At 33.3% G+C, this 26,037-nt stretch overlaps 2 protein-coding genes across 3 annotated transcripts; both read right to left on the bottom strand.

Annotated features, from left to right (window-relative positions):
* Positions 1 to 863: 863 nt before the first annotated feature.
* LOC110684001 (dual specificity protein phosphatase PHS1-like) lies at positions 864 to 10,352 on the bottom strand. Its single transcript, XM_021860396.1, is given in 13 exon segments — positions 864 to 1,352; positions 1,642 to 1,799; positions 2,637 to 2,864; positions 2,970 to 3,116; positions 4,468 to 5,037; positions 5,039 to 5,546; positions 5,924 to 6,084; positions 6,166 to 6,339; positions 6,837 to 7,041; positions 9,292 to 9,437; positions 9,563 to 9,585; positions 9,588 to 9,651; positions 9,835 to 10,352. Coding segments are annotated over 13 exon segments (2,793 nt in total). The 5' UTR covers positions 9,886 to 10,352; the 3' UTR covers positions 864 to 994.
* A 4,080-nt stretch (positions 10,353 to 14,432) lies between these two features.
* LOC110684000 (serine carboxypeptidase-like 45) lies at positions 14,433 to 18,983 on the bottom strand. 2 transcript variants are annotated; one of them, XM_021860395.1, is made up of 10 exons: positions 18,029 to 18,983; positions 17,780 to 17,881; positions 17,437 to 17,532; positions 17,189 to 17,281; positions 17,001 to 17,080; positions 16,037 to 16,300; positions 15,795 to 15,919; positions 15,606 to 15,698; positions 15,022 to 15,139; positions 14,433 to 14,907 (listed from the first exon to the last, which is right to left on the bottom strand). In XM_021860395.1, the coding sequence occupies exons 1-10, from the start codon at positions 18,333 to 18,335 to the stop codon at positions 14,758 to 14,760; spliced, it is 1,428 nt and encodes a 475-aa protein (XP_021716087.1). In that variant the 5' UTR covers positions 18,336 to 18,983; the 3' UTR covers positions 14,433 to 14,757. The 2 variants fall into 2 exon arrangements, with proteins under 2 accessions (XP_021716087.1, XP_021716086.1); XM_021860394.1 differs by having other exon boundaries at positions 16,037 to 16,321; positions 18,029 to 18,980.
* Positions 18,984 to 26,037: the final 7,054 nt, after the last annotated feature.

Raw genomic sequence — 26,037 nt, 5'->3', positions numbered from 1 at the left:
TCGGCATTCCATAACAAACTCTCTAACCCGAAAGGAAAATGATTAACAACTTCACGAAAAGGAAACACACAAACAGAACCAACACAAAAAGAACCAAAGTGAAACAGACCCTAATTCCAGGTCGTAAACAAGAGGGATTGAGCAGAGCTACAATATCCAAGCTCAACCACAAACCAACACTACAACATAAAATAACAAAACTGCCAAAGAAGCGAAGGAGGGGTTGTTGCAGTCAAGCGGTGGTCCTAGACAAAGAGGAGCAGCCAGGGGCGACAAGCCGACAACCGTCTTGAGACCCGATGCGAGAAACCGGCTGGTCCTAGACAAAGGCGATGGGCGGCCGAGATCGCAGCTCGGCCCGTTGATCGGATCTCCCTCACAAGCCCAGCTTTCCTCGACCAACGAGGACGCAAGACAATCACGATCTGGGCAGTAATGGACTCGCCGACGATCGAGAGGGGGGACCACCTACTCTCATCGCAGGCGGCCCGCCTGGGTTGGCAGAAGGGGGCTGGTTTTTGAAAACTAGGGGCTTGAAGAAGTATTCAGGTTTTGGGGCTTGCGCGTGGGGCGCGTTCTTTTGTCCAATTATTGATATAAAGTTATCCACCAAGTCATTAATACTACGTAGTTACTTTTATTTTGTACATTACAACTATACCCTATCGCTATACTTAGCTGGGCAAAACTACCTATGTTGATTAATTAATAGTAAATAAACTGCAAGTAAAACTTCAGATACACCGCATGTGAAGCCTGGATTACCCTGCCATAACTCAAAACCATATTCTTCGTATATTCTTTTTATGCAACCCCATATATATTGTATGTTACCCCAACTGATGGAACATTGAAAGCGGATGTTACAATGGGAATTTTACGTTATTCTGCTCCATCTTTACTACAATACTAGTACAGAGACTAAACCTAAAATAGTGGTACAATTGCTTACACGGGTTGCTAGTAAAAGTACAACAACAAAACGTCAAATCTACTATTCCAACATTGAGGGTGATTCTCTTTGAGTAGGACTAACACTACCTCCTCGACTAATCTTGAGTGCTCTTATTGCTTTCTGTATTTCCATCGTCATAGCACTGTCTACACTACCTGATGACAGTTTCTTATGTGATTTTTGCAAATGAAGTTTTAGTGAACTACTGCTCAGCCCAACATTCTTCCCGCATATAGGGCAAACTTTCATGGAAGGTTTCCTCTGTTGCCACTCCATTGATACCTTCCCATGCAGTGATTTATCCCAATCCTGCAAAATCTTAGCAAACCCATCATTTGGCTGGGCTCGCCGGTGAGCTTTCTTCAGCTTATTCCATGCTTCTAACAAAGTCAAGTTCCTGTATCAAAATAAACCTGTAGGTTATTCTCAGAAACCCACATCAAGTTTATAATCACTAGTGTTGTTAGTTTTCTTGTCTTTTTAATTGTGCGCAGGAGGCAGCAGGGCAATAGATATGAATTTCAGGCAATCAGACAGGAAAAGTGTATGGATATCCATGAAGATCAATAGAATGACAAGGACAGTGGCGAAAAAGTAATCAAGGGTGCAACTACTTTCATGACAGGCATGAGTTACAAATCTTCAATTTACAGGGCACAATAGTACTCGTATCAATTTCGACTTACTTCTTCTGCATGAGATAGGCAAGAACCACTGTTGCGCTTCTACTTCTTCCTTCAAAGCAATGAACCAAAACCTTCCCATTTGTTTTCTCAACATTGTCTATGAAGTCGCAGGCTTCGCTGAAAATACTACTGATGTTTGAATTTTCCTCATCACTAATCTGTCCCATTAAGTAATACAGCATGAAAAGCTGAAAAAATAAGCATCCCCAAAAAATAACTAGCATTCAGTGTACTTAACAAATAATGGGTGTATTGATGCACCATCAACATATTTTCATATAAGAGGGAACTTACAAAGAAGGCAATTACGATTAATTTGTGATGCAGTAAACATCGTGTTTAAGTTCTTTTACCATGTATAAACTAAGTTGATACCGTCACATCTTCAATTTCTTGACCATGCATGTTTTGTTAAGAACAACTGAGAATATGGACTAATCTACTTAGAATTCTTTACAGAAAATATGCTCTATAATCACGGTCTCTTTTGTGTTCTTCAATTAAGCTAAAGTAATATAATTCCTCTGTTCCAATTTAATTCCAAGCTCCAACCTATGTTGCACAGACTCGGATTAGGGTGTCGTGTCTAACATGGTGTCGGATCCTCCCACACTCCAAATTTTATATAATGCAGTAGCATTTACATGTCGTGTCATGTCAAAGTGTTGGAGGATCCGACACACGACATAAAGCAAGGGGTCGGAAGTAACATAGCTTCCAACGGACAACAATTTCACTTTCACGTTTGCCGATGCATAACTTGACCATTGATATCTTCAATTATGATTAAGTGAAGATTATAATAAGTTGATACTATAAAAGTATATATTGAGACGAATCTAATAAGATCACACTTGACTATACATTGCCTTACATATTAATCACTAAAGATAGTCAAATAGAACTATGTAAATAATGTCAAATGTTCAACTGTTGGGAGTAAAATGGAACAGAGGAAGTATATATAAAGGGAGGGAAAATGGGATGTTACTTACAGAAAAGTTTTGATATCTAAACAAGTCAAGAAACTGTGAGTCCGACTGTCCAATTTCATTTGAGCAAAGGCAGAGTACATGCGTAATTCCTAGATGCTGGAGTGTGAACACAGATCTTGCAGCCAGTGCTCCGCTTATGAACAAATTATCTGTAATTAATGATGGCTTCTCTGTGTTCGCAGCATCAGATATCAGTGAGATCCTCTCAAGGATATGCTCCAGCCTAACCTGCAAGTTTACATAGATTCACAACAAAATTGTTATACCAGCAAGTTTAAACGAATATTCAGTTACCAAAAATATAAATATACAAGTGGACAAATTGGTTCACACCTTTAACTCATAAGCATCAACCACCGTGTTATTATCACTTCCCTCAAAAAAACCAGAATTAAAATTATTTTCATAACATAATTTGACTACATCATTGCGTAGCGTATCATTCCACAGTTCCAGTTCCTTACTCAGTTCAGCATCAACCTGAAAATATTACAGAGAACTTTCAAATTTGCATGAATAAGAAACTAGTTTGTCAAAAAGCTACAATCTAAACAGCTAGAGTTTTGGGTACAACCATACAACTTGCAAAAGAAACTTCTTGGAGATATACAAATGAAAAGTATCTACACAAAAATGAGGCAAATATATACATAAACATATTGATTACTAGTGATATTAGAGCAAATGAAAGCCATTGGTAGCAAAATTTCTTCTATTCAGCAGTACACTTCATGGAGATTTCAAATCCAACTCTTTCGGCTAGAAATTTAAATATCTATAGCCTAGATTCAGAAGACTTCCATTTGCAAAAAAAAAAATCAATGTATGAGACAGGAACTCTTCGACAACATTTAGAGGGCTGCATAACCATGCTAGGTCACAAATTATCATTTAAAAAAAAAATAATTAAGTAGAGAAACATAGAGTTTAATTTTCAATAGTTAAGTAAAATAAATTGAATATAACGTTTTACACACAATTTTAAAAAATTCAGCATACAAATTAGAAAATGCTAGAAAAATATTTTAAACAAGAGCCAATTATTATATACCTAAAAGTTAAAAATTAAACTTATGTTTTGATCCTACTTATGTCATTATGTGTGTATCAATAGAATAGTTTCATTCAATTAATATGTGCACAATGGGAACTATAACAGGGCATAAGAAGTGACACCTAAAACATTAAATCTACGTTTATTTTAATTCATCTGTGATAAATTGAGATTAATAAAATAAGATAGAATATGTGAATTTAACAAATCCTATTCATGTTGAACAAGAAGACTTTAAGTATGGCTTTTAGATGGAAAAATCTATAGGAGGGTTTATAATTTCCCGATCATATTTTAAACAACATTTTACATACTCGTGCAATGCTAACAACCTGGACAATGCACAGGCTTAACAGCTAGTAGCATTCTAAAGTTAAAAAGAATTCTAAAATCAAGAAATTCTCTTCTTTGTATATGCCTTTTTCAAAAAGTTACCTCCCACACTTTAGAACTCAAACGAGTCATCCACATATAAATTACTAACCTATTCATTATCATAATAAAATTATACCTTGCAACTCTTTTAAATAGATTTTTTAAAAAAATATTTCAATAGGTAAATGCCTTTCCAGAAACTAGCCACTCCCCAAATTTTAGATACTCATAAACTATAAACTACAAAAGGACATGTTGCCGGACTCAATAAAATCATCTATACTTTACCTGTTCATAACAGAATATATAATTACTCTTTCACAGGTGAATTCAAAACTTTTTGGACTGGTATGCAAGTTGTCAACTGTCACCCTACATATTTGAGAGAAACGTGAAACACACCTTTGCATATTTATGGAAGTCTCGAAGCTTTGTTGTCAAGCGCAAGTAACGAACAGGCTCACCACTCCATTTTGCATACTTTCCCTGGGAGCTTTCTCGCGAGCTGGGTGAAATAGAGTCGGAATGATCCTTAGGTCCTGAAGATGATTGCTTTGGTGCAGTTCTCTGTAATTCTGTGTCATTTGACACTGGAGTACTATCGTGTGCTGTGTGATCCTTTGTATGCGAAGCAGGTGAAGAGAAATGGACTCCAGCAGATTTCGGTGACTCAGGGACCATAAAATCCTCTTTATCTGATTCCCCAGCAGAATTCCGGTTAACTATATTCATAAAAGTGCGCAAAACTGTATCCAGCTTTTGGTTCAGAGTAAGCAGGAACATATGAAAACCCTGCATGTCCCTTAGAGCAGCACGAAACCCAATCCGGAATGCTTGAACAATGGACTTCATGTCAGTAGAACAATCATTTATGTTATCAGCTTCAGGATACCCTAATTTACCTCCTGATATTTCATATAGCAGATGTGAAGAATATGTGGAGCTATTCAGAAGCAGCTCCACTAACCTTGGAATAGTTTGCCTGGTCATTAGCACGTTTCCCAGCTGGAGGTCTTCGAGGAACGCCAGAGTCAATGGCCACAATATTAAAATCCGTATCACCCACTTCATCCATATGTTGATCTTCCACAAGTACTCTGCTGGATATTGGCGATTTCATAACATCAGAAAGATCAGACTTTTGTGACTTCATTTTAGTATTATTAGGGTCCAATCTACTGTCAACAGAATTTGCCCTTCTTTCTTTCTGCAGAGCCCTGACCACTCTTGGTCTGAAACGTTTCATTGCAGAATCATATGCATCCTCCAAAAAGTCCCTATTTGCAGAGACATTTTTGTCAGCAAACAATAAATTAGCAAAATTGCCACGCCAGCCTAGCTGCTTACAAGGCAATCTATCTTCGTTTCTGATAACAAGGTCTAGCATCAATATCCTGCCAAGAGCTGATGATATCTTCTCTGCAGCATCTCTGGAATTGAATGCAATTTGATTCTCCAACAAGGGGGAACCATGTACATAACTGCAAAAACAAAAATAAATAAAGTGTCACTCAGAAGATGGGATTTGAAGCTCTAAAAAAAAAATGATTTGCAGTGTGTCAACATAATTTCAGAAATTCCCTTCCCAATGTTCCCTTCCCAATGTTCCCATTATAGTCCCTACAGACTATGTCCGGTGTGGTTGAAGAGATTCCGTCTCATTATAGCCCAAAATCTAAGTCCAATATTGCTACAGTAGCCAAGGCAAATTCTCCACCCTTTTCTTGTTTGTTGGATTTATAAGATTGTCATAAGCAAACTTCTAAAGAGAAAGGAATGTACAGTTTTAGATCTGCATAAATTTCCTGCTTCTAGCATTACAAACTATGTCCACAACCACACACATAGGGGGGCATACTTCATTAAGAAAAGGCATCGGCTAAGTTCAAGAGCTTCAAGAAGCTCAGAGCATGTCACTTCCCCAACTTCATCTCTCTCTGAAACAGCTACTTCTCTGGCCTTTTCAGCAGCCTCCTTTATGCGAAGCCACTCTGAACTGGTGTTATGAATGACTCTTGCCTATAATGAACAAAGTTTATCATGAAACAATCTCATACAGCCAGCTATAGAGTCAGATATTCAAGTGTAAGAGAAAACAACCTGAGGTATTCGAACACCTAGCCACTTTGCTAATTCATAGCCAAAGCGTTCTGATTGTGTGGCCATTCTTGATGAAGAAAACTTGATCACAGCAGCAGTTTCTCGTACTTTACAATCATCATTAACAGTTTTAAACAAAGCAAAGAAGACAACTCCACCAGAGTTGACAGTCACCTGTAGCGAGGATGTTGGGAAACAGTATGGACTTAAAGATTATTTTCAATTCAAAACGTAACAAAGACATAAAATGTAACCCCCACCCCAAGTGAGAAACCAGCTACTTAGGTTGCAAAACAATCCAGACTCTGAAATAGACCATATGTTAACAATGAGAAGAGATAGATATGCAGTGTTAATTACTCATTCAACAATTATTGTACACAACCATTTAAATAAAATTTAGCCAACAAAAAGTAGGGAGACTCAGAGTTGTCCATGAAAGTCATATGATAGCCACTACACATAGAACAATTTCAAATTCTTTAGTAACTGAATCCCACACAAAAGTAGACAAAAGTTTAAAAATAAAAGTTGCATCCAAAGAGAAGCTCATTAAGAAGAAATTATTAATCTCTTTTAAACTTCAATGACTCCTTGATTCTGTTTTAAAATATGTGTCACCAATGTTTCCTCTTTAAAAATAAATAAATACAAAGTAAATGATTTGTTACCTCCAGGGCTTTACTCATATCATCATCAGATTGGTCAGTGCTGCCACTGTGCTCTGTATGATGAAGTGAAGAGAGGTTGTCCCAACAAAAGGTGCTTGATTCAATGTCCAACATAGCAGCTTTGCCAAGCCTTTCCCAAAGATCAATTTCAGTAGCTTGTTCGGAGGGTGAAGAGTCTATTGGGCCAGTAGCTGATTCGCCTGCTCTGTGTAAACAAAATTTTGACATTAAATTAAAGTATTAAACATGCAAGTCCTTCGTTAAAGATTTTTGTCACAAATTGCCACTAAAAATGATTTCACCTATTTTCCTATGCCAATCGATAAGAATGACGGAAACAATTTTCAAATTTAAGAATTCTCTTCAAAATATCACTATTCATAACATGGTCACTAAAAGGGCTATAGAGTGAAAAGGACACGCATTGCCAATGGATTAGAAATCTCATTTATCATGTAGCTGCATCAATTGTGAAATAGAAGCTCCAGATCTATAACTATAGTTTACAAGGGATAAAATCTTCAGTCACCATGTAGCAAAAAGAGATCATGATAATCAAATTTCCAAGAACATGGGCTAATAACTAATCCTAAAACATGTTCATGCTGACACAAGTAATAAAGTGAAGCAACACTATTAGCACCATAGGTATGTTATCTGCTCAGCAATCCTGAACACATCAAAACAAATTCTGATCATTATAATTTCTCATTGATGTAGAACATGATGCTTCTGTGCTACAGTTATATGACTAGCATCTAACAGCCTTTACCTAATATTAAAAGATGGGTTGTGGTCACTAAACCAGGATTCTGAATAGCAGCTATGTGTCTTGGCAAATTGTGCCAAGTATTCAGCTTTCAATTATATAAAGTGCCTCACAAAGAAACCCTCATCACTACAAGGAGATAAATGTGGAATATATAGTTCATCTGACCAGCTTGACTAAAAATCAGCTCCTTCTTTAACACAGGTTAAAGTAAGCACAAAAGCAGAGCTTAAGCTTATACATCTGGGAATTTTACTACAATGATACAGCTTTCAAATTGGCTGTTTATGGAATTTCAAAGTTAATATGGAGGGGGGGGGGGGGGGGGGACGCACAACTGCTACTGTAATCGGTCAAGGTTGTTCAAAAATCCAAGACCTCTTGAGTAATAAAATACCCAGTATACAATAAGGATATTGTCTACATTCTCTCTATTAATCTATTTTCCCTTGTAAAATGATAATATTGATTTGTCACCTTCAATTATGCATACATGAGCAAGGTATGAAGAAAACAGTTTCCTTGTAAATAAAATACAATTTTAGGATGAGTTTACTAGTTATATTAAAACAATTTTGTCAAATCCCTAGCTTTAATTTGCTTGAAGAGTTCAAGCCCCTCCCCCCCCCCTCCCCCTCTTTCAAAACAATAAGATTTTTTGTAATTTAAGGTCATTCTTCCACTTTTATCCAATCTTCTCCCTATCTCCTATTGGAGATATAGTTTTCTTTTCATCCCCTACAACCACACTCACAACCTCGCCACCTGGTTTTCACCATTGTTGATTAAAATTTGTACTATCTTGAAAAAATGTTCTCAAATTAGGATATTGGTAAATTGATTCATTTGTTATTCTTGATGTGAGGACAACATTCACAACAACCTTTTCATTTTTATAGGGAACAGTGATAAATTTTTATCTATAGTACCCATAACAGGATAAAATTTTGAGATTAAAAATTTGCCTAATATTTTTCCTCAACATGTTGATCACTTATACTCTCTCCATCAGCCCACATTTGGTTAAATTGATTGAGGTCAAAATAAGTAGCAATACATTCCAAGTCAGCAATATGTATTCTCTCAAGATCACTTCAAAGGATTTGTTTATGTTGTCTAACTCTACCATTGCCCTTGTCAGATTTCAGCAAGATATACTATGTTGGCATGTTGCCAATGATAGTTTTGCCAACTATGTTTTTCAAAAAAGGGCATTACGGTTCCGTTGATGAGAATGAAATACTCGTAAATCTTTAACCTACTCGTTGAACAGCTCAAATGTAACTATATCACTAACATCTTTAAAAGCGTTCATTGCCCACTCCCACAAATATACTGTTAGTCATTTAACTGAATGTACCCATCATCATAATTTCCTCTGCTCACCCTTGAATGTCGGACGTGGTTGAAGCTCTATATCATCTTTATCCATTTTCTATACTTCTCATATTTATAATTTCTCTGTCTCCATTATCTAAGGACTACTAGACTAGTACAAAGATAAATGAAAAAGGACGTTGGCAATACAAGATCAAGCTAATAACTATAGTAACTCGGCACACAAGATGACAAAAATCATCAATTAACCTTTTGACAACGCAAAGAAAATGTTTGATTATTCAATAATGCAATGTTTGATAAAACTAGCAAAACAAACAGGGTTATGGGATTGGAAAAAGGAAATACCTCAAGGACTTATCAAGATCCAAACTCGGGGGACGGTGAGGGAAGCCGGAAGACCGATACTGAGCGGTTCGCTTACGAACCAATTCTAACCATTGTGTGAACCTATAAGCCGGGCCAGCAGTCAAGTCACCCAACATATACAACACCTGCATTCCATTCATTCAATCTCATCAAACTCTCATTCCACCAATTAACAAATCAAACCCATTTCCTAAAATCAAATTTTAAAAAATAAAATAAAAACCCATATCAAGAATTTCAAGAAACAAACCCTAGAAGTAACAGTAAGCGGTAAGGGGTTTCAGGCTCATCAAATCCAAACTCAAATTCCTTGCTTCTTTGATCTTCCTCTGCTCTGTCCTGCAAATTCGACATTCATACAATTCAAAATATAAAATACCCAATTAAAATCCAATCAAATCAACTCTATTCTAGTTTAAATCTCATCAAATTTCACACCTTAATTCCTAGAAAGATTGTAACTTTTCATACTAATACTCATCAGAGAGTACGAGAATATTTATAGGAGAGAGAAAAATAAACCTGGAGCATGGAAATGATGATTGGATCCTGCTTTTGTTCTTCATCTGTCATTTTATTTATTTTATTTTTTTAAGTTTTTTGGGAGTTGATGGATTCAAATGAAATGGGCAACTGATATTCAGACAGATGTTGAGTGTTGGTAGTTTGTTTTTGAAAGATAGCAGTTTTTGAACATTTTCCCGCTTTTTTTGGGGAAAAATGGTGATCAAGTTTTGATGGTGCTGAAGTTGGGAGTTTAGGGGTTTTGCAGGTTTTGAGATCTTCAATAGATAATTCCAAAAATGGCGGGGAACTCTCACGGAAATTTAGGTGTTGTCCAACTCTAATTTAATTGGATCTGATTTGGACTTAAACCTCACTTGCTAAAAAAAAGAATTAAACAGAATTGATATATTTTGAAGTCTCTTCTTGTAAATGTAACTCCGCTCTATGACATAGTCAAGTGGTTAGACCTTTTCCTTAGACTTCAGGAGATCATGGTATCGATGCTTATCTTCGTCTATGAGACTCTCATAACACCCCAAAAAAAAAATAGTGTGGGTCAGGATTTGGGTTGGGTCAATTCAGGTAAATGGGTTGGATTTAGTTCGGGTTAGTGTGGGTCAGGTCAATTTGGGTTGGGTCAATACAGGTTAATGTCGTAACCTATGTGGGTCAGGTTCGGGTTGGGTCATGCTTGAGTCGAGTCGGGTTCGGTTCAAGTCAATAATTTGCGGGTTATAATCAGGTCGGGTCATTATCGGGTTCGTGTCGGGTTTGGTTCAAGTCAATAATTTGCGGGTTACAATCAGGTCAGGTCATGTTCGGGTCTCAAATATTGGGTTAATTTGGGTCTCGGGTTAATTTCAAGTCGAGTCATATAGGGTTCGAGTATATAGAGTAGTTTTAGCCTTACGAAGTTACAACTTTACGAGTAGCTTAGAATATATTTAGTATATATTCTCTAATTATTGTATATATCTTTATTTAGCTAGTCAATATCTAAAATAATAAAGATATATACAATAATTAGAGAATATGTGCTAACTATATTCTACCCCTTAAAAAGCACATAGCTATAATTAGTTTATGTAAAGAGTCGTATATTGAATTATTGACTATTGAACTTCTCATAGTAACTTGTTTACACAAGCACATAACTACACAAATGACACACACAAGATGTCATTAATTTCATATAATATAATCTTATATTCTTATTTGCGTGGCGAACATCATATTCTTAGTAGAAATAATTTAGAAATGAGTACGTAACTATATAACTATATATTGATAAGGTGGTCTGAATTAAATTTAAGGTGATTTGAAATCGGGTTAGGTCAATAATAGATTAGATGGAGTTCGAAATGGGTCAGGAACAATTCGCGTTGAATTTGGGTCGGGCAAGTCGTGTTGATTTTGGGTTAGGTTAGTAACAGATTGGGTTGAATTTCGGGTCTGGTTAGTAACAGGTCGGGTTAATTCGGGTCGGATAAGTAACAGGTCGGGCTAAAATTCGGGTCGGGTTAGTAACAGGTCGGATTGAATTTGGATCGGGTTAGTAATAGGTCGGGTTAAATTCGAGTTTTGACAGGTTAAAACGGGTTTGGGTCAATCTCGGTTCAGGTCGGGTTCGGTTCAGGTCAATAATTTACGGGTTATATTCAGGTCAGGTCATCTCTAGGTCGGTTCATGTTCGGGTTCGGGTCTCAAATACTCGGGTTTAGGATTGGTTTCAGGTCGGATCATATCGGCTTCGGGTCAGATCAGCTTTTGACAGCTCTACATATTACTAATTGTTAGTAAAACAAGATATCTTATATATAATTTAAGAGTTGTTTTTCCAACTTTCATTCACAACATTCCAAATTCTCATCCTTGCAATTCTAGTCCTTTTATTTTATTTTATTATTTTTTTTTTTTGTAAAAAATAACCAATAACCACCCTTTTTACTCATAACTACCCATATTACTCAATTAAAATAAAAAAAATAAAAATAAAAAACCACCTTTCAATAACTTTCACTTCTACAGTTTTTTTTTCTTCCTAAACATACATACTACATATATCTAGTGCATGAGCACGAGTACACTCTAGTTAAAATTAATTGATATTATTATACACTAAAATGTGTCTCTTCAAAATAAATCCCGACGATGGTACATATATCATCATCTAATATGATACACGCTGTGTAATTGATCCAAAATTTGCTTAAATATTCCTTATTTTCTAATCTGTTTAACCTTTTAAAATGACCCAAAATCCGTAAACATTATACCGATTTTCTCTTCTCATTACCTTAGTCAGAAATCGAGCCTATTTGATTTTCGAGCCTCCGAATTTGTACATGAAACTTATAGGATAGCCCTTGAAATAACCAGTTTAATGATATGGAGTATATCATAAGCCCAAATCTTATTTGAAATGAAGGAAATATGATCAAAATACTAAATTGGACAAAAATAATATTTGCCTAATTCCAATTAGGTTAAAATTGTTAGAAAGTAGACTTTCATATGATATATTATATGCCTTATTCCGAGTTCGCGATCAAAAGTTATAATATATATATACAGACGCTAATTCCTAACTTAAAACATTAATTTCCCGTCTTTTCTATCAATTCTTAATCTTCAATCTATAAATACTCAAGCTTTTATGAGTTCGGGGCATCAACCATTAACCTCCAAAGAGCCAAGGTGTGATTATTTGGCGTTCGATTTCAGTTTTTATTTTTTCTAATGATTTATTGAAGATGTAGCCTTCAAAGTGCACGTACGTTTGAAGTAATTAACTATATATTTAAAGATTTAATCACCTTTTTGCTTTGCTTACTAGTACGGTAGTACCATGTTTAGGCAATTCTGATTTCTTATATTGTTATGCATGCTTGGTTGATTTCAATATATACTGCTATACATATCTTATTGTTTTATTTGCATATAGATCGGTATTTGAATAGGACTATTAAGATAAAATGACTTACTCGTTCATTCTTTTTTGTTAAGTGAGAAAAAGGTCATTCTAAAAAAAATAAAAATAAAAATCCTCCCTAAATGACTAGTAAGGTTCAACTCCTAGACTCACACATGAAAGTTAAAACTCGCCAATTGTTTTATGCTCATACAAAGACTAGTAAGGTTCAACTCCTGAACTCACACTTGAAAGTTAAAGCCAGTCAATTGTTATAGGAAAAATTAACAAGAAAGGTCCCAACTATTACTAGTTTTCTTTAAAAGGGCCAACCTTTTGATTAACTTTGGACGGACCCAACTATTTTGTATAGTTCACACGCGAGAACCCAGCTTGTATCCGACTTGCTATTGTAGGTAAAATATGTCACGTGTATATCACGTGACCTTGAATTTACAAAAATAAAAAATTTCCCCTTTCTTTTTGATTTCGATAAAACCTCTCTTCAATATTGCAATTTTTTCTTCTTCTCTTAAAATTGTTGCAACTTTATAAATCTTAAAATTATTGCATAAATCAATTCAATATGCATAGTGGCAAGCAACAATCGTCGGATTAGACTACAAGTTAAATTATGTAATAGGAATTTACATAGTTATTAATTATCTACCAATTTATGTAATAAATGAGCAAAATCTGCATTATAATGGATTAAATATTGCCACAACCACCTCACGTCCCTACCAATTGATAAACCACCACCATCAAAGCAAACCCCACCCACAAAACCACCAACCCAGACCGATTAACCCATCCATCTCCATAGTAAGTTTTAAAAAACCCACCCACTCAACCACCACAAAATTGTCACCAAGAACCTGCCCATCTACAACATCGCAATATTACACTCCCATCAATAACCTTTTCGAAGCCACCAAGGCACCAACTCACCCCTACAACAACCCACTTGCCCATGTTAGTGACGCCACCATAAAGCCCCCAACACAATAACCTTATCAACCTTCGCCTAGAGAAATTGATGGCCATATATGATATATAGAAGAGAAGGTTAAGCAAAGAGAGAGAAGATGAGTAGCCATCAATTGGCCATGGTTGTGAGATAGTGGAAACGTTGGTTGTCAGTTTGAGGTGGCTTGAGTGTTGTGGATGGAAAGTTGTGGAGAGAGAGAAAGAATGGTTGACTGGTGGTTATATTGTGGAGACTAGGAAGACTGAGTTGTGGTAGCTATGGCGTAATAGGGCAAAAAATTGAAAATATTTTTTTAATTAATAAGTTTACCGGTTCAACAGGTAACAAGTTACACTAGACTGTTTTGAGAAAACCTAAGTATAGTTAGGTCTGTCCAAAGTTAATTAATAAGTCGGCCCTTTAAAGAAGATCAGTAATAGTTAAGACCTTTGTTAATTTTTCCATAGTTATATGGTCATATATGTAGTTCGCATATTAGATGCTTAAGAACTGTAATTGAGAATGGAAATAAGTAATAAAAGCAAAATGACAATTTCTAATGAACAACTTAGCTTTTTTAGTCTTTTACTCATAAAAATATTATCTTAATTGATATAGAAGACAGAAAGTCAACATGAGATTGAGAATATGACTATTCTAAACAAATATACTAGTACATACTAGTAAATAAACAAAAAAAAAAAGTGAACAGAATGAAAGAAGTCATAGATGTAGAAAAAAGGAGTTTTATTCATTTTTTTCTCTTGGATTCCTTTTGTACAAAACTTGAGCGATCAACACTCAAACCACACACACAGGAGACAGGCACTCACTTCCTTAAACTAAATACTCAAAATCCCCTTTTCCTATTTGACCTTTTTTGCTAGGTCAGAAAAGGCCACTCATTCTTTTTTTTCTTCTGTTTCAACTAACATAACACAAAGAAGCAATTTTACTTTACAATTTCCAACTTAATCTAATTAAATTCTGAAAAAAAAAATAATCACTATCCCTTTTTGCCATCTTAAAGATTTTGAATTTTTAGAATGAGATCAGTTTAAAGCATCTGAGGAAGGGGCCTGCTTTCAAGAAAGGACTTGAACAGCACAAGTGATCTCGCCGGCTGAGAGTAAGGAACTTCATGTGCAGCCCCTCGTACAGTTGCAAATGTTAATATATTCCCATATGATTCAGTCCATCCACCAACCTGCATTATCAATGCACATTAGGTTGATCAGATTTCAGACTTGGGTCATTAATTGAATGGATTAAGAAATGGAAAACATCATAAGGATACGTATAAACAGCTTTATATTCCAACCTGTTCGCCAGCAAACCAAACTCGGTACGGAGTGGTTGTGTTCAGCCCTAGTTTCCCAGCTAGTTGATGCACAAGTGTGCGGCTTCCAGTTAGTGGAATAACTGAATCTTGATCCCCGCTGTTATGATCATCCAATTTTAACAACAAAGTCAGTATCCACCAATTTGCTACCGCACATATTAGCCATGAGACTTAATATGGGAAATCAGTTTTACACTTGCAACACCCTTGTGTACTCTAATTTCTAGGCTCCTCTTTTTTAGAATACAGTTTGATACTCGACTCACAAATTTGGAATGCAAAGTAGAGCGGATTGAAATCACTCTAATAAGCTAGGCCAGATTGCTCGGGTAATTAATCAGGATTGGCCCAAATGTATTTTAGACCATGATTGGTCTTTGGCCTGCCTGATCCCAGGGCCAAATTTGGCTGACATTTTTTTGTCACGGTCCCGCCCATGATGAACACTCTAATGTAAAGTATGACTTTTGAAGTACTAACATCATTTCCCTTTTGACACTAATAACTTGTATGGAGCTTTTTAACTTTTAAAGAGCATAAAATGCTTAAAAAAAACTTTATACCTGTAAACTAAGACAGGGATTCCATTCTTGACAAGTGATCCTACAATGGTTATTGTGGGTATCTCTACATCAAGGAGCTCATAATCCAAAATGCTGCCACCAAAAGAAAAAAAAAAATATAGGTTGTTACTTGTATGTTGAAATGTCTACAGTTCAGACCAAAAAAAACTTGTTAAAAGAGAACTTTACTTGCTGCACACAGTCCATTGACGAACATTAACTAGCCGGGCATGAAGAGCCTTCTGCACATCTTTCTGGTTCAAGTAGCTCACGGTCTCATCCTCGATACAGACATCTATGCTCTCACCGTTTTGCTGAAAATTATGACCACAAAATGCAAATTGCTTAATATACCAAATAAGTACAGTTTGCTGGAAAATCAGAACCCTTTTTGTTTAAAGGAATTATAAAAGGTTGGAGGATCATGTTACCTCCTGGGGGCTAATAATCTTAGATTGAGATAGCACAGAAGATATACAAACGTCGAGGGTAACATCATACTTGTCCACAAATTTGCTTGTTTCCATACCAACTTGCCTCATCACCTTGGAACATACTGGTGAAACATATCCTCGATAATACTCACTCACATATCTTGAATAATTGCAGGCTTTGGTAAAAATTTTGTAGGTTGAATCCGATATTAATCCATGTGACCAGAAATACTCTGCCCTCGAGTTGAAATCTGTAGCAAACTCCAAAACCGGGTTTCCAAGCTGGCATTATATCATTCCATAACACCCATGTTTAGGAAACTTTTTATCTTAAAAGACATAAAAATGATTATAAATTGTTGCCCTGTAGGTTTGCTAAATAAGGTTAATTATTACCATTACTTTACGATGTGTCGTGGGAGTGTGAGAACTAGGAAGTTTGTGTACAATGGCCACAATCTAATTGTAGCAATCATGAAAGAAAAAAGGATAGTTTGACATGAATAAACCCAAATATTACCATCTCAATTTTTGGGTGTCTTCTCAAAAAGCCGAAGTGACACAATTCTCTTACATAGGTAAAAATATTTACCCAACTATTAGGTGAAAGATAATTTGGACCAAGGTTCTAATATATTCAGCTTATTTTGACTGGTTTAATATTTCATACACTATTTCAGACAAAATAAGTTTTTTTCCGACAATCTTATACACAAGCAAGTTTTCAAACAAAATAAGTTTTTATTTAGATAAACAAAGTTCAGAAGTTTAGATATAGACAATATAAGTTGTATAACCTATTTATGGGAATAAAATCAAAAGTTCAGATTAGATCAACAAGAAGAATGATTGGCTAAAACCTGACAATAGTCATAATATTCTTCTTATAAAAATACTACTTTAATTAAACCAATAAACCCTTTTCAAATAGTATGAAAATAAGCATGAATTTGACACATACCGCAACTCCTTTCAAGTTAAACACTTTCTCCTTTTTGTTGAATTGGACCATCAGATTTGCAAGTTGAGGAATATAGTGGCCTACATCATTTAATATAATAACTCAGAAAACCATGTGATATGCACCAAACAAAATTTTAATTTCTAAGTTTTATTTCATACAATTCTTTTACTATAAGAAATTTATACCTGCATAACTTTCTCCTGTTATGAACAGATCCCTGTGTTTATACTGTGGAAATTTGTTAAACCATCTTCTCAGAAAAACTAAGTTATCCCTGGCTTAACACACAAAATTTATAAACAAATTTAGAACAGTTATATAAGGAAAGCATACAAATTTAATCTCAGATCAAAAATAGAAACTTTATATTTTAATGGGCACATTTTAAAATGTTCAAATATTTACATAATTCTGTTTTCTGCAGCAAAAATACCTGTAACAGCATCACTAACTGCATCATATCCAGTAATGTCAACTGAGTAGGAATAACCAACTCCCACAGGTGTCTCCAAATACAACATATTAGCTTCTGCAAAACCACATTATACCCAAAAATAACATCAGTTGTCACAATAATTTGAATATACTACTTGGGATTTAGTTGTTACATTACTTGTCAGTCTAACGAACACTATCAACGTGACAATTACTTCCAAACTGATAAACTAACAATCACTACACTATCACTGTGACTATTAATTCGAAACTGGCAGTTTAACAAACACTATCAACGTGACTATTAATTTCAAGTTGGTTTCCGAACAATAACACTATACCTCTGTTCCAGCTGTGTTCATTTTTCACCAGGATATTCCCTTTAGGCCTGAAAGGTCCATTTTCAGAAAATGCACCAACCCCGAGGGAAGAACAACCGGGTCCTACACCAACAACAATTAAAAAAAAAAAGGGTAAATTCACAAAATGTGCAAAAAGGAATATTTGTCTGAAATTCAGCTTTTAAAATTTTATTTTTCAATAATTTAAACTGTACAACTTTTGAGTAAAAAAAAATGAAGCAAACCAACCTCCATTGAGCCAGAGAACTAAAGGCTTAGAAGAAGGATCAAGTTCAGCTTCAACAAAGTAGTAAAACAGTGATTTATGCTTCTTTTGATCCACAGTAACATACCCAGCAAATTGTTTGAAATTGACTTTGGGTTGACCTGGTAAATTTACTATCAAATCACTCGAATTCGAGCTCGAAAAATGATGGTGATGGTGTTGAAGTTGATTTCCACATACATTCTTGTAAAACAAGCAAATTTGTGCAAGAAGGAGAATTGTAGTACAAATAGCAATTCTTGTAACAAGATTAAAAGAAGAAGAAGACATTGAATTTGTTTTGGTGGGGGGTGTTTTAGGAGAGAGAAAGGGAGGAAAATGGAGGTGGGATTTGGGGTTGTGGTGTGATGTGGGTGTGTTGTGAGAAAGAAGTTAAAATAGGCTAGTTGGGTTGTCTTTTGTTATGATTACATTTTTAGCTTTTTTATTTTGTGAGTGTGGCAAGGGCTTACATGAATAGAAAGGTATTTTTTTTCATTTTTTTTTTGTTTTTTAATGGCAAATAGGATCTCAATCGAAGTTTAATTTTAAGTCCTTGTTTAGTTGACACGAGAATTAAATTTACGTATGATGTTGTAGTTTATGAAAAGTTATTTTTTGAATGAATTTTTCTAGAATTTTTTTAATTTATTTGGTTGGTAATATCATAATTTAAAATTTCCATTAATTTTGATTGATTCGGAGACTCGGTAATTTACTTTCTATGTTTTTTGAAAAAGTTGAAAATCCCATAAATTCTCATTTACTCCATTTTTGCAATTGTGTGCAAACCAAATAACTATCCAACTTATTAATTCTCATGAATTTTTACTTCCCTCATTTCATGTTGTCAACTAAACAAAGGCTTCACTTTTTGTTTTTATTAAAAAATAAAAAATAAAAAAAAATAATAAAAAACTCTCAATTTCAAAGCACCTCATTTGGTAAGATTTGAACGGCATACATCAAAGATTTAAAGATAGACTATAAAGTAATCAAAAACAACATTAAATGTGGAATGTAGAAATTCGTAGGAATTGATAAGTTAGATAGTTGTTTGATAGGCATTCAAATGCCAAAACGAAAAACTAAATAAATTATCCAGCCTTCCATAGTCAATTAAAATTCATATTACCAACTAAATAAATTTAGAAAATTCTTAAAGCTTTATTAAAAATAACTTTTTATTAATTATAATTGATATTTAATTTTCATATCAAGAAAACAATGCCTAAGAGTTTTACTAAGCAAATCAAGTCTTACTTTTAACATGACAGGGGTGGTTAAAGTGAAAGGGATACTATTGGGTAGATGAGAAAACTAGAAATTGTGGGGCTTGTGCTTATCTGGGATTTTTGAGTAAGCATACAAGTGGGGTCATTTTTTATTTGTTTTGATTAAACTAAAGGAGAGTTTGCTTGTTGTTGCTTTGGAAATGTCATCATTTTTTTACTGTGTTTGGGCTAATTCTTGTGTAATTAATAGCATAATTTATGATTAGGAGAAACAATTGGTCAAATAAGGATCTTGCATATAATCACTGGCATGCTCAGTGCTGGTTAGAGAGGATTTAGAATTCGACATGGGCCATGCCGATATGTAGCCAATGTAGGTTCATAAGCTGTTTAGGCTTTGATACAAGATTGGTCTAATTGGGGCACAAGCCCGTCGTAAGTCTAGCACAACAAGAGAGAAATGGTGATGGGTTATGCCTACAGCTTGGCGCAAGCTCGACACGAGCATGATGAATTGATTAGAGATTATTAGGGATACCTTTTGGCACAAACGTAATTGCAGATTGGCATGAGTTCAACACAATACAACTTTTTCTTAATTTGTTTCAAGCACTATTCAAAAAAAAAAATTAAATTTGTTTCAAGCACAAAACTTGCTTGCATAACACATGACCTAACACTACCCAACCCAATAGGCTAGAAAGATGTCACCCTAGGTATGGGCACATGGCCCAAAGTCTTTCTACTCGTATCACAATACAAATAAAACAAAACAAAAACAGATCCAGCAATATTTAAGAGATGAAGAGAGTACATAAAACACCCACCTTAACCCAAAATCTATTATTAGGTCAATATGAATTATGCGTGTTTCCAACAAAGAAAATGATCTCCAAAAACAGTAAAAAATTTGACAGCATGCAAATGGAGTATTTGCTTTAGATAGCTTATATGAGAAGATGTATGATGATGATGACTTGTATAAGTGAGTCACTTTTAGTTGTCAAATTTCACTTTTAGATGTTATTCTTCTTGGTTGAGCCTTGTAGATTTGCAATATTCATGTATGTCAGAATCGGATATTTCATATCTGCTCCAATTCTTGCCGTAGGGTATATGCATGCATCATAAAAGCCTATTTCGTCAAGTCAATCCACCAAAAAGAATGCTTCTAACCACTACACAATTTTACAATAGAGCTAACCTTAATACAGTGGCGGAGCCAGGATTTGTAATCCGGGGGGACAATTTTTAGATGTTTAATAATCGACAATAATTATAAGAAAAAAGAAATTGATCACATAAATTGTTTAATATATATTTGAAATCGCTTATGAGATATGACAATTATTCTTATATGGTGAAAGAGGAGTTGTTAAAAAATTAATTGCATATTAAGAAATTTATTAACCAAATTTTTTTTTTTTATGCTGGTAAACCCCAATTTTAAGGTATGTAATCCTTAATAATCGATAAATATGATTTATCAAATGATAAGCATTTACACAAATTGATAGTAGATGTAAAGGGATTTGGGTTACATTTTAAAAAAAAAATAATAATAAATAAATAAACTTTCTTTGACTAAAAATAAAATTGGAAACTTAGTTCCAAACAAGCTATAAAAAAATAGAATTTAGGCACACATAATTAGAGAGATAAAAAAATACGGAGACATGTGTTCATTACAAATAGTTTAATAACACATTAGTAATCACTATCAACAAGGCGATACTTGATTAAACAGTTAAATGAGAGTAATTAGAGGTTTGAAGACTTATAATACTTTGTATATATAAATTACATACTATATAATGAAATTTAAAAACCAGTAAAAAAAAATGGCAAAATCCAAAAACAAGAAAAAGAAGTTAAATAGGAGCACTTTGTATAAACTATAAAATGAAATAAAAATAAAGTCCAAAAATAGCAAAAAGAAACAAAAAAAAATGATCGGGTAAAGAATCAAACCTAGGATCAAAGAGAAATACAAGCTTTACTCAAGCCCATCAACCACCAGACCAAATGTTGTCTTTGTTATATAAGGTATACATGTAAGGTATTTATTCTTATTTACAGCATTTATTTAAGCTAACATAAATTAAATTTTTTTTTGGAAAAATGGGGGGACAACCGTCCCCCTTGTTCCTACATGGCTCCGCCCCTGCCTTAATACATGGGAGTTATTATATTATGATTATGTACTAAATTTCAGCCCAAATTATGCCATCTTTCAAGCTTAAACCTTTTTTTATTAAGTAAAAATAATCCCTTTTTTTGGATGTGTGTAAAAAGAATATATCGTTATGTTCTTTTTTAATTACTCATGTATGTGACTTTCGACTATAATCCTAGCCTGGAAAAATAATTAGATGTGATAATAGCGGATTTTAGCTAGGTTTTGTAAGAAGTTAGACTCTATTTAATTCAATTAATTTTGTCTAATATCTAAATTTATACGAAGTATTATTTGAATTCATTTTCACTATAGAATTTCAATAGTCTATATGTGATCAGTGTATCAGTATTATATTTCAAGTTATTTTTCCAAAATATTACAAATAAGATATAGTGATACTTTGTCCATTATCGTGACATCATCCATGTAGGTTTAATAGTAAGGAGCATAAATAAACTTTTTTTTTTTTTATTTAATTTTCGTTGAGACGAAACCACTAATTGGAAGCCCTTCATTATGATGACATAAATCGAAAATTACCAAGTCCCTTCACTTGTCCATTCTTCCCTTGAAAGAAACCAAAACTCAAGTGATTAACCCAAAACGTTGGAGATTGAAATTAATTCTTTTTTCTGAATTCAATAATAATAAGGCCCTGTTCTTTTGAGCTTCTGGGCAGAGCAGAGCATATTTCAGCAGAGCAAAGCAAAGCAGAGTAGAGCAGAGCAGAACAGAGCAGAGCAGATTTCAGCCGAGCAGAGCAGAGCATAGCAGATTTTATTATTATTATTATTATTATTATTATTATTATTATTATTATTATTACTACTACTATTATATTATTATTAAATATTAATTATTATTATTATGATTATTACTAATATTATCGCATTATTATTAAAATCATTAAATTTTTAAAGTTAAATATTAATTATTATTATATTAATTATAATTATTATAATTATTATAATTATTATTATTAAAAATTAATAATTAGTATTATCTTTAAATATTAGTCATTATCTTAATATTAATTGCTATTATAAAAATCAATTATTGTTATTATAATTAATATTATTAGTTACAAATATTATTATTACTGTTAGTATAATTACTATTGTTATTACTATTACTATTATTATTATTATTAAATATTAATTATTATTGTTATTATTATTATTATTATTATTTTTATTAATAATTATTAATAATTTATTATTATTATTATTATTAAATATTAATAATTTTTTTTTTTTATTTTTTATTAAATATCAATAATTAATTATTGTTATTATTATTATTAAGTATTAATTATTATTATAATTAAATATTAATTATTTATTATTATTAAATATTATTTATTTATTTATTTATTATTATTATTATAAAATATTAATTATTATTATTATTAAATATTAATTATTTATTATTATTAAATATTAATTATTATTATAATAATTTAATATTAAGTATTAATTTTAAACAGAGCAGAGCAGATTGAAGCAGAGTAGAGCAGAGCAGAGCAGATTTCAGCAAAATAGAGCAGAGCAGAGTAGAGCAAAGCAGATTTCAGCAGAGTAGAGCAGAGCAAAGCAGCTCTAAAGAACGGGGCCTAAGTTTAGTTTAATCAAATTTGGTAGCGAGATTAGCGAAACCACATGCCTAAACAAAGAGGCAAGAGCCTAAGTAAGCACTTTTTAGTGAGCAGTTAGAGGAGTGTCTTATTACATCAGAAACACATAAATTTAATATTTAATTTAATATAAATATATATAAAGGTAAAAAAAGTTAAGAGAATTTTTTTATTTTTTCCAAATTAAATGAACCACAAAGGCATTATAAATTGCAAATGAGAGAGGGTAAATTTAAATTTGTGAACTATCTTGCACAGGCCCGCTCTTTGCTGTTAAGGCTGTGTACTGTTCACCCCAAAAAAAAAAAGTTAAAAGAATATATATATATATATAATATATATATATATATATATATATATATATATATAGTACACAAGTTCAAGTTCAAATAAATTTAAGTGACGAAGAAAACGCTCCAAAAAAAGAAAAAGAAAAAAAAAACCTCAATATAGTCCAAATACTATACAAATAGTATGAAAGTGGATAACATCGTAGTATAGGTAATATAGGTGGGTATCATCTTGTTCATATGGCATGCTTTGGTTGAGATTATCTTTATGTATTTATGTGGGATTAAGGTTTGTTCTCTTTGACCTTTGTGAAAAATAAAATTAAAGGTAGGACCTTATAATAATAATAATTATGAGACACCCTCAATTATGAATGGGTAATTTTACACACTACCACAAACCTTCATCATAGCTCTCTTACAATGGTCCCTCCAATTTTTCAGAATTTTTGGTAGATGAAACTTGTTGGATTCATCTTTTTTTCAAAAGTTGGCTTTCTTTTCTGGGTTTTTTTTTTTTGGGGTGTTGTAACCCACTTTACATTAATATATTAACTGCCAAATATAAGGACAAGATGGAACAACTATAAAGTATACAATCTATAATATTATAAAAGTAATCCATTTTGTACTATACATCAATACATCATAGTACTTAAGTTGGATAAAGTGGGTAGAAAGCCACTAAGCCAGGTCCTACAATTGAAGTAATCCGTATTTGATCATTCTAAAGATGGGCTCGGATCGGATTTGATTTGGATTGATTCAATTTGTGGTGTACTACTAGTGATGAGATTATTTAATTCGGATTTAGGTTTATTTGGTTGTATGAAAATAGCTAAAAATTTAGTTTAAGTAATGTTTGGTGTAGTTGATTAGAGATTCACCACCATGCATGTAACATTAAAGTCGAAATCTTCTAATTGCAAGTGCTTAAATATAAGGATAGCACAGAGCACTTACCATTCCCACTTAACGTGCATTTTGTTCACTTGAACAAGGTCTTAACTTTCATTCAAGTTTAAAGAATTAAGCTCTAAATACGACAATACGAGCTAATCAATGAAAATAATCACTCAATCTCGATCGCTCATCAAGGAAAATATTGTGTTTTACGACGTGGAGTCAACGAGAAATGGCGAAACACGTATATCTCAATCTAGAAATGATCTTAAGGTGATTCAAGTTGGAGGTAATAGCTTGTTTCAATAGCTTTTCAACAAGTAGTCATAAGCCCAATTATAATAAGAAACTAAAAAATTATGTCATATTACAACGACGTGGTCAAATTAGGAAGCTTATGCCCAAAAGGTTTAATTAGATGGACTTTTAGGAAGTTTGCCCTAACTCTAGCCCACTTCTAAATTCTGATTTTGTGTCAAATTTGTTTCCTATTTTGGCTTGCTTATGATGGTTACTAATGAGATTTCAAATTATTCATTGGAGAACAATTTAGGGCTTCTTTATGTTGTAACAGAAGTCATTGGTTGGACTACAAAGTTCGTGTGTGCAATGAGAAGTTGTCAAGCTAGTCCAAGACAAGATGTAACGTAACTCTATTTTTAGAGAGAGTTTATGAGAAAGAGATTGTTGTATCTCATTCATTTTATCACTTCTTTCATCCTTCATGAAAGTTAGTGAGAAAATAGTATCCTTATCTCATGGATTAGCTCTTGTTGACTGAACAATGTTTAATAGTTGATTACGTTCTTTATTTTTTATTTATGATATCTATGTGTTATATTTTGTTGTCAGTGTTTTCCATAAATCAAATATATTAACTAAACTAATCAACTAGCTTAATTACATTATAGTTCCTAACTCATAATAGCTCTCCAATCAAGAATTAAGGACAAATAAAAGACCCTAACAAACCCCCTGAAATGCCTTGTAATGATGACTATATTTTTTATGACATTCTAAAAGTCCTAAAACTCTCCTTCAAAACCACATTTATAACCTCTTTATCACCAAAATAAAAATATATAATAAAAACAAGAAGCTTCTATTATAGAGTTTTATTACATTTTAGTGGGTGGAATGTGGCTCGAAGAATAATAAGAATCTAATATGTCTAATCCAATTACCTCCAACTTTTCACCTAAAGATCAAATATACAAGTAATTATTAAGAATGCGAGTTCGGTACTAAGTAAAATCATTTGATGCAATCAACTCAATCTTCATCATGTATTCTTACATTCATATTAGAAAGGCTAGATAAGAGTCATAATACAATGTTTAGCCTTCCCTACTTCCTATCGTGTTACATCATTGTTATTGATGTAAATGTTAATTAGTTTACTAGGTTAAAGTCTTAAGGGTAGTAGGCCGTAGTACCTAATGTTTAAAATCAAGTTCTTTCTTCATCACTGTGTTTTGTACCTTTGTCTACATCACAAAAAAGGTATTAATAATATATTATCACGTCTTGTCAATATTCTTACATTCTTTTTGAGATTTTTTGAGTGCATCCTTAATTGATTTATAGTAATATTAATCAATTGACTAGCTCATCAATATTCCGATCTGATCCAAAATCAAATTAACCTGATCTAAACGATTTGTATGCCACTTACAAAAATATACTCCGTACAGCCGTATTTGATAGATATGACATACGTATAAATTGTATATGAAGTAAATTGGCAAAATTA

This window comes from Chenopodium quinoa, unplaced genomic scaffold (assembly GCF_001683475.1).
Source record: "Chenopodium quinoa cultivar QQ74 unplaced genomic scaffold, ASM168347v1, whole genome shotgun sequence".
In the NCBI taxonomy this organism is placed as follows: domain Eukaryota; kingdom Viridiplantae; phylum Streptophyta; class Magnoliopsida; order Caryophyllales; family Amaranthaceae; genus Chenopodium; species Chenopodium quinoa.
This window is presented reverse-complemented; position numbering and strand designations above follow the sequence as displayed.

Bases quoted from the DNA above. Each gene is read 5' to 3' on its own strand.
- LOC110684000 (XM_021860394.1), bottom strand. From the start codon at position 18,335: ATGTCTTCTTCTTCTTTTAATCTTGTTACAAGAATTGCTATTTGTACT. The intron at 17,081-17,188 runs GTATAAATTTCT...TAAATGATGTAG, and splicing joins AACAGGAGAAAGTTATGCAG to GCCACTATATTCCTCAACTT. The intron at 15,920-16,036 runs GTAACATGATCC...CATAATTTTCAG, and splicing joins AGATTATTAGCCCCCAGGAG to CAAAACGGTGAGAGCATAGA.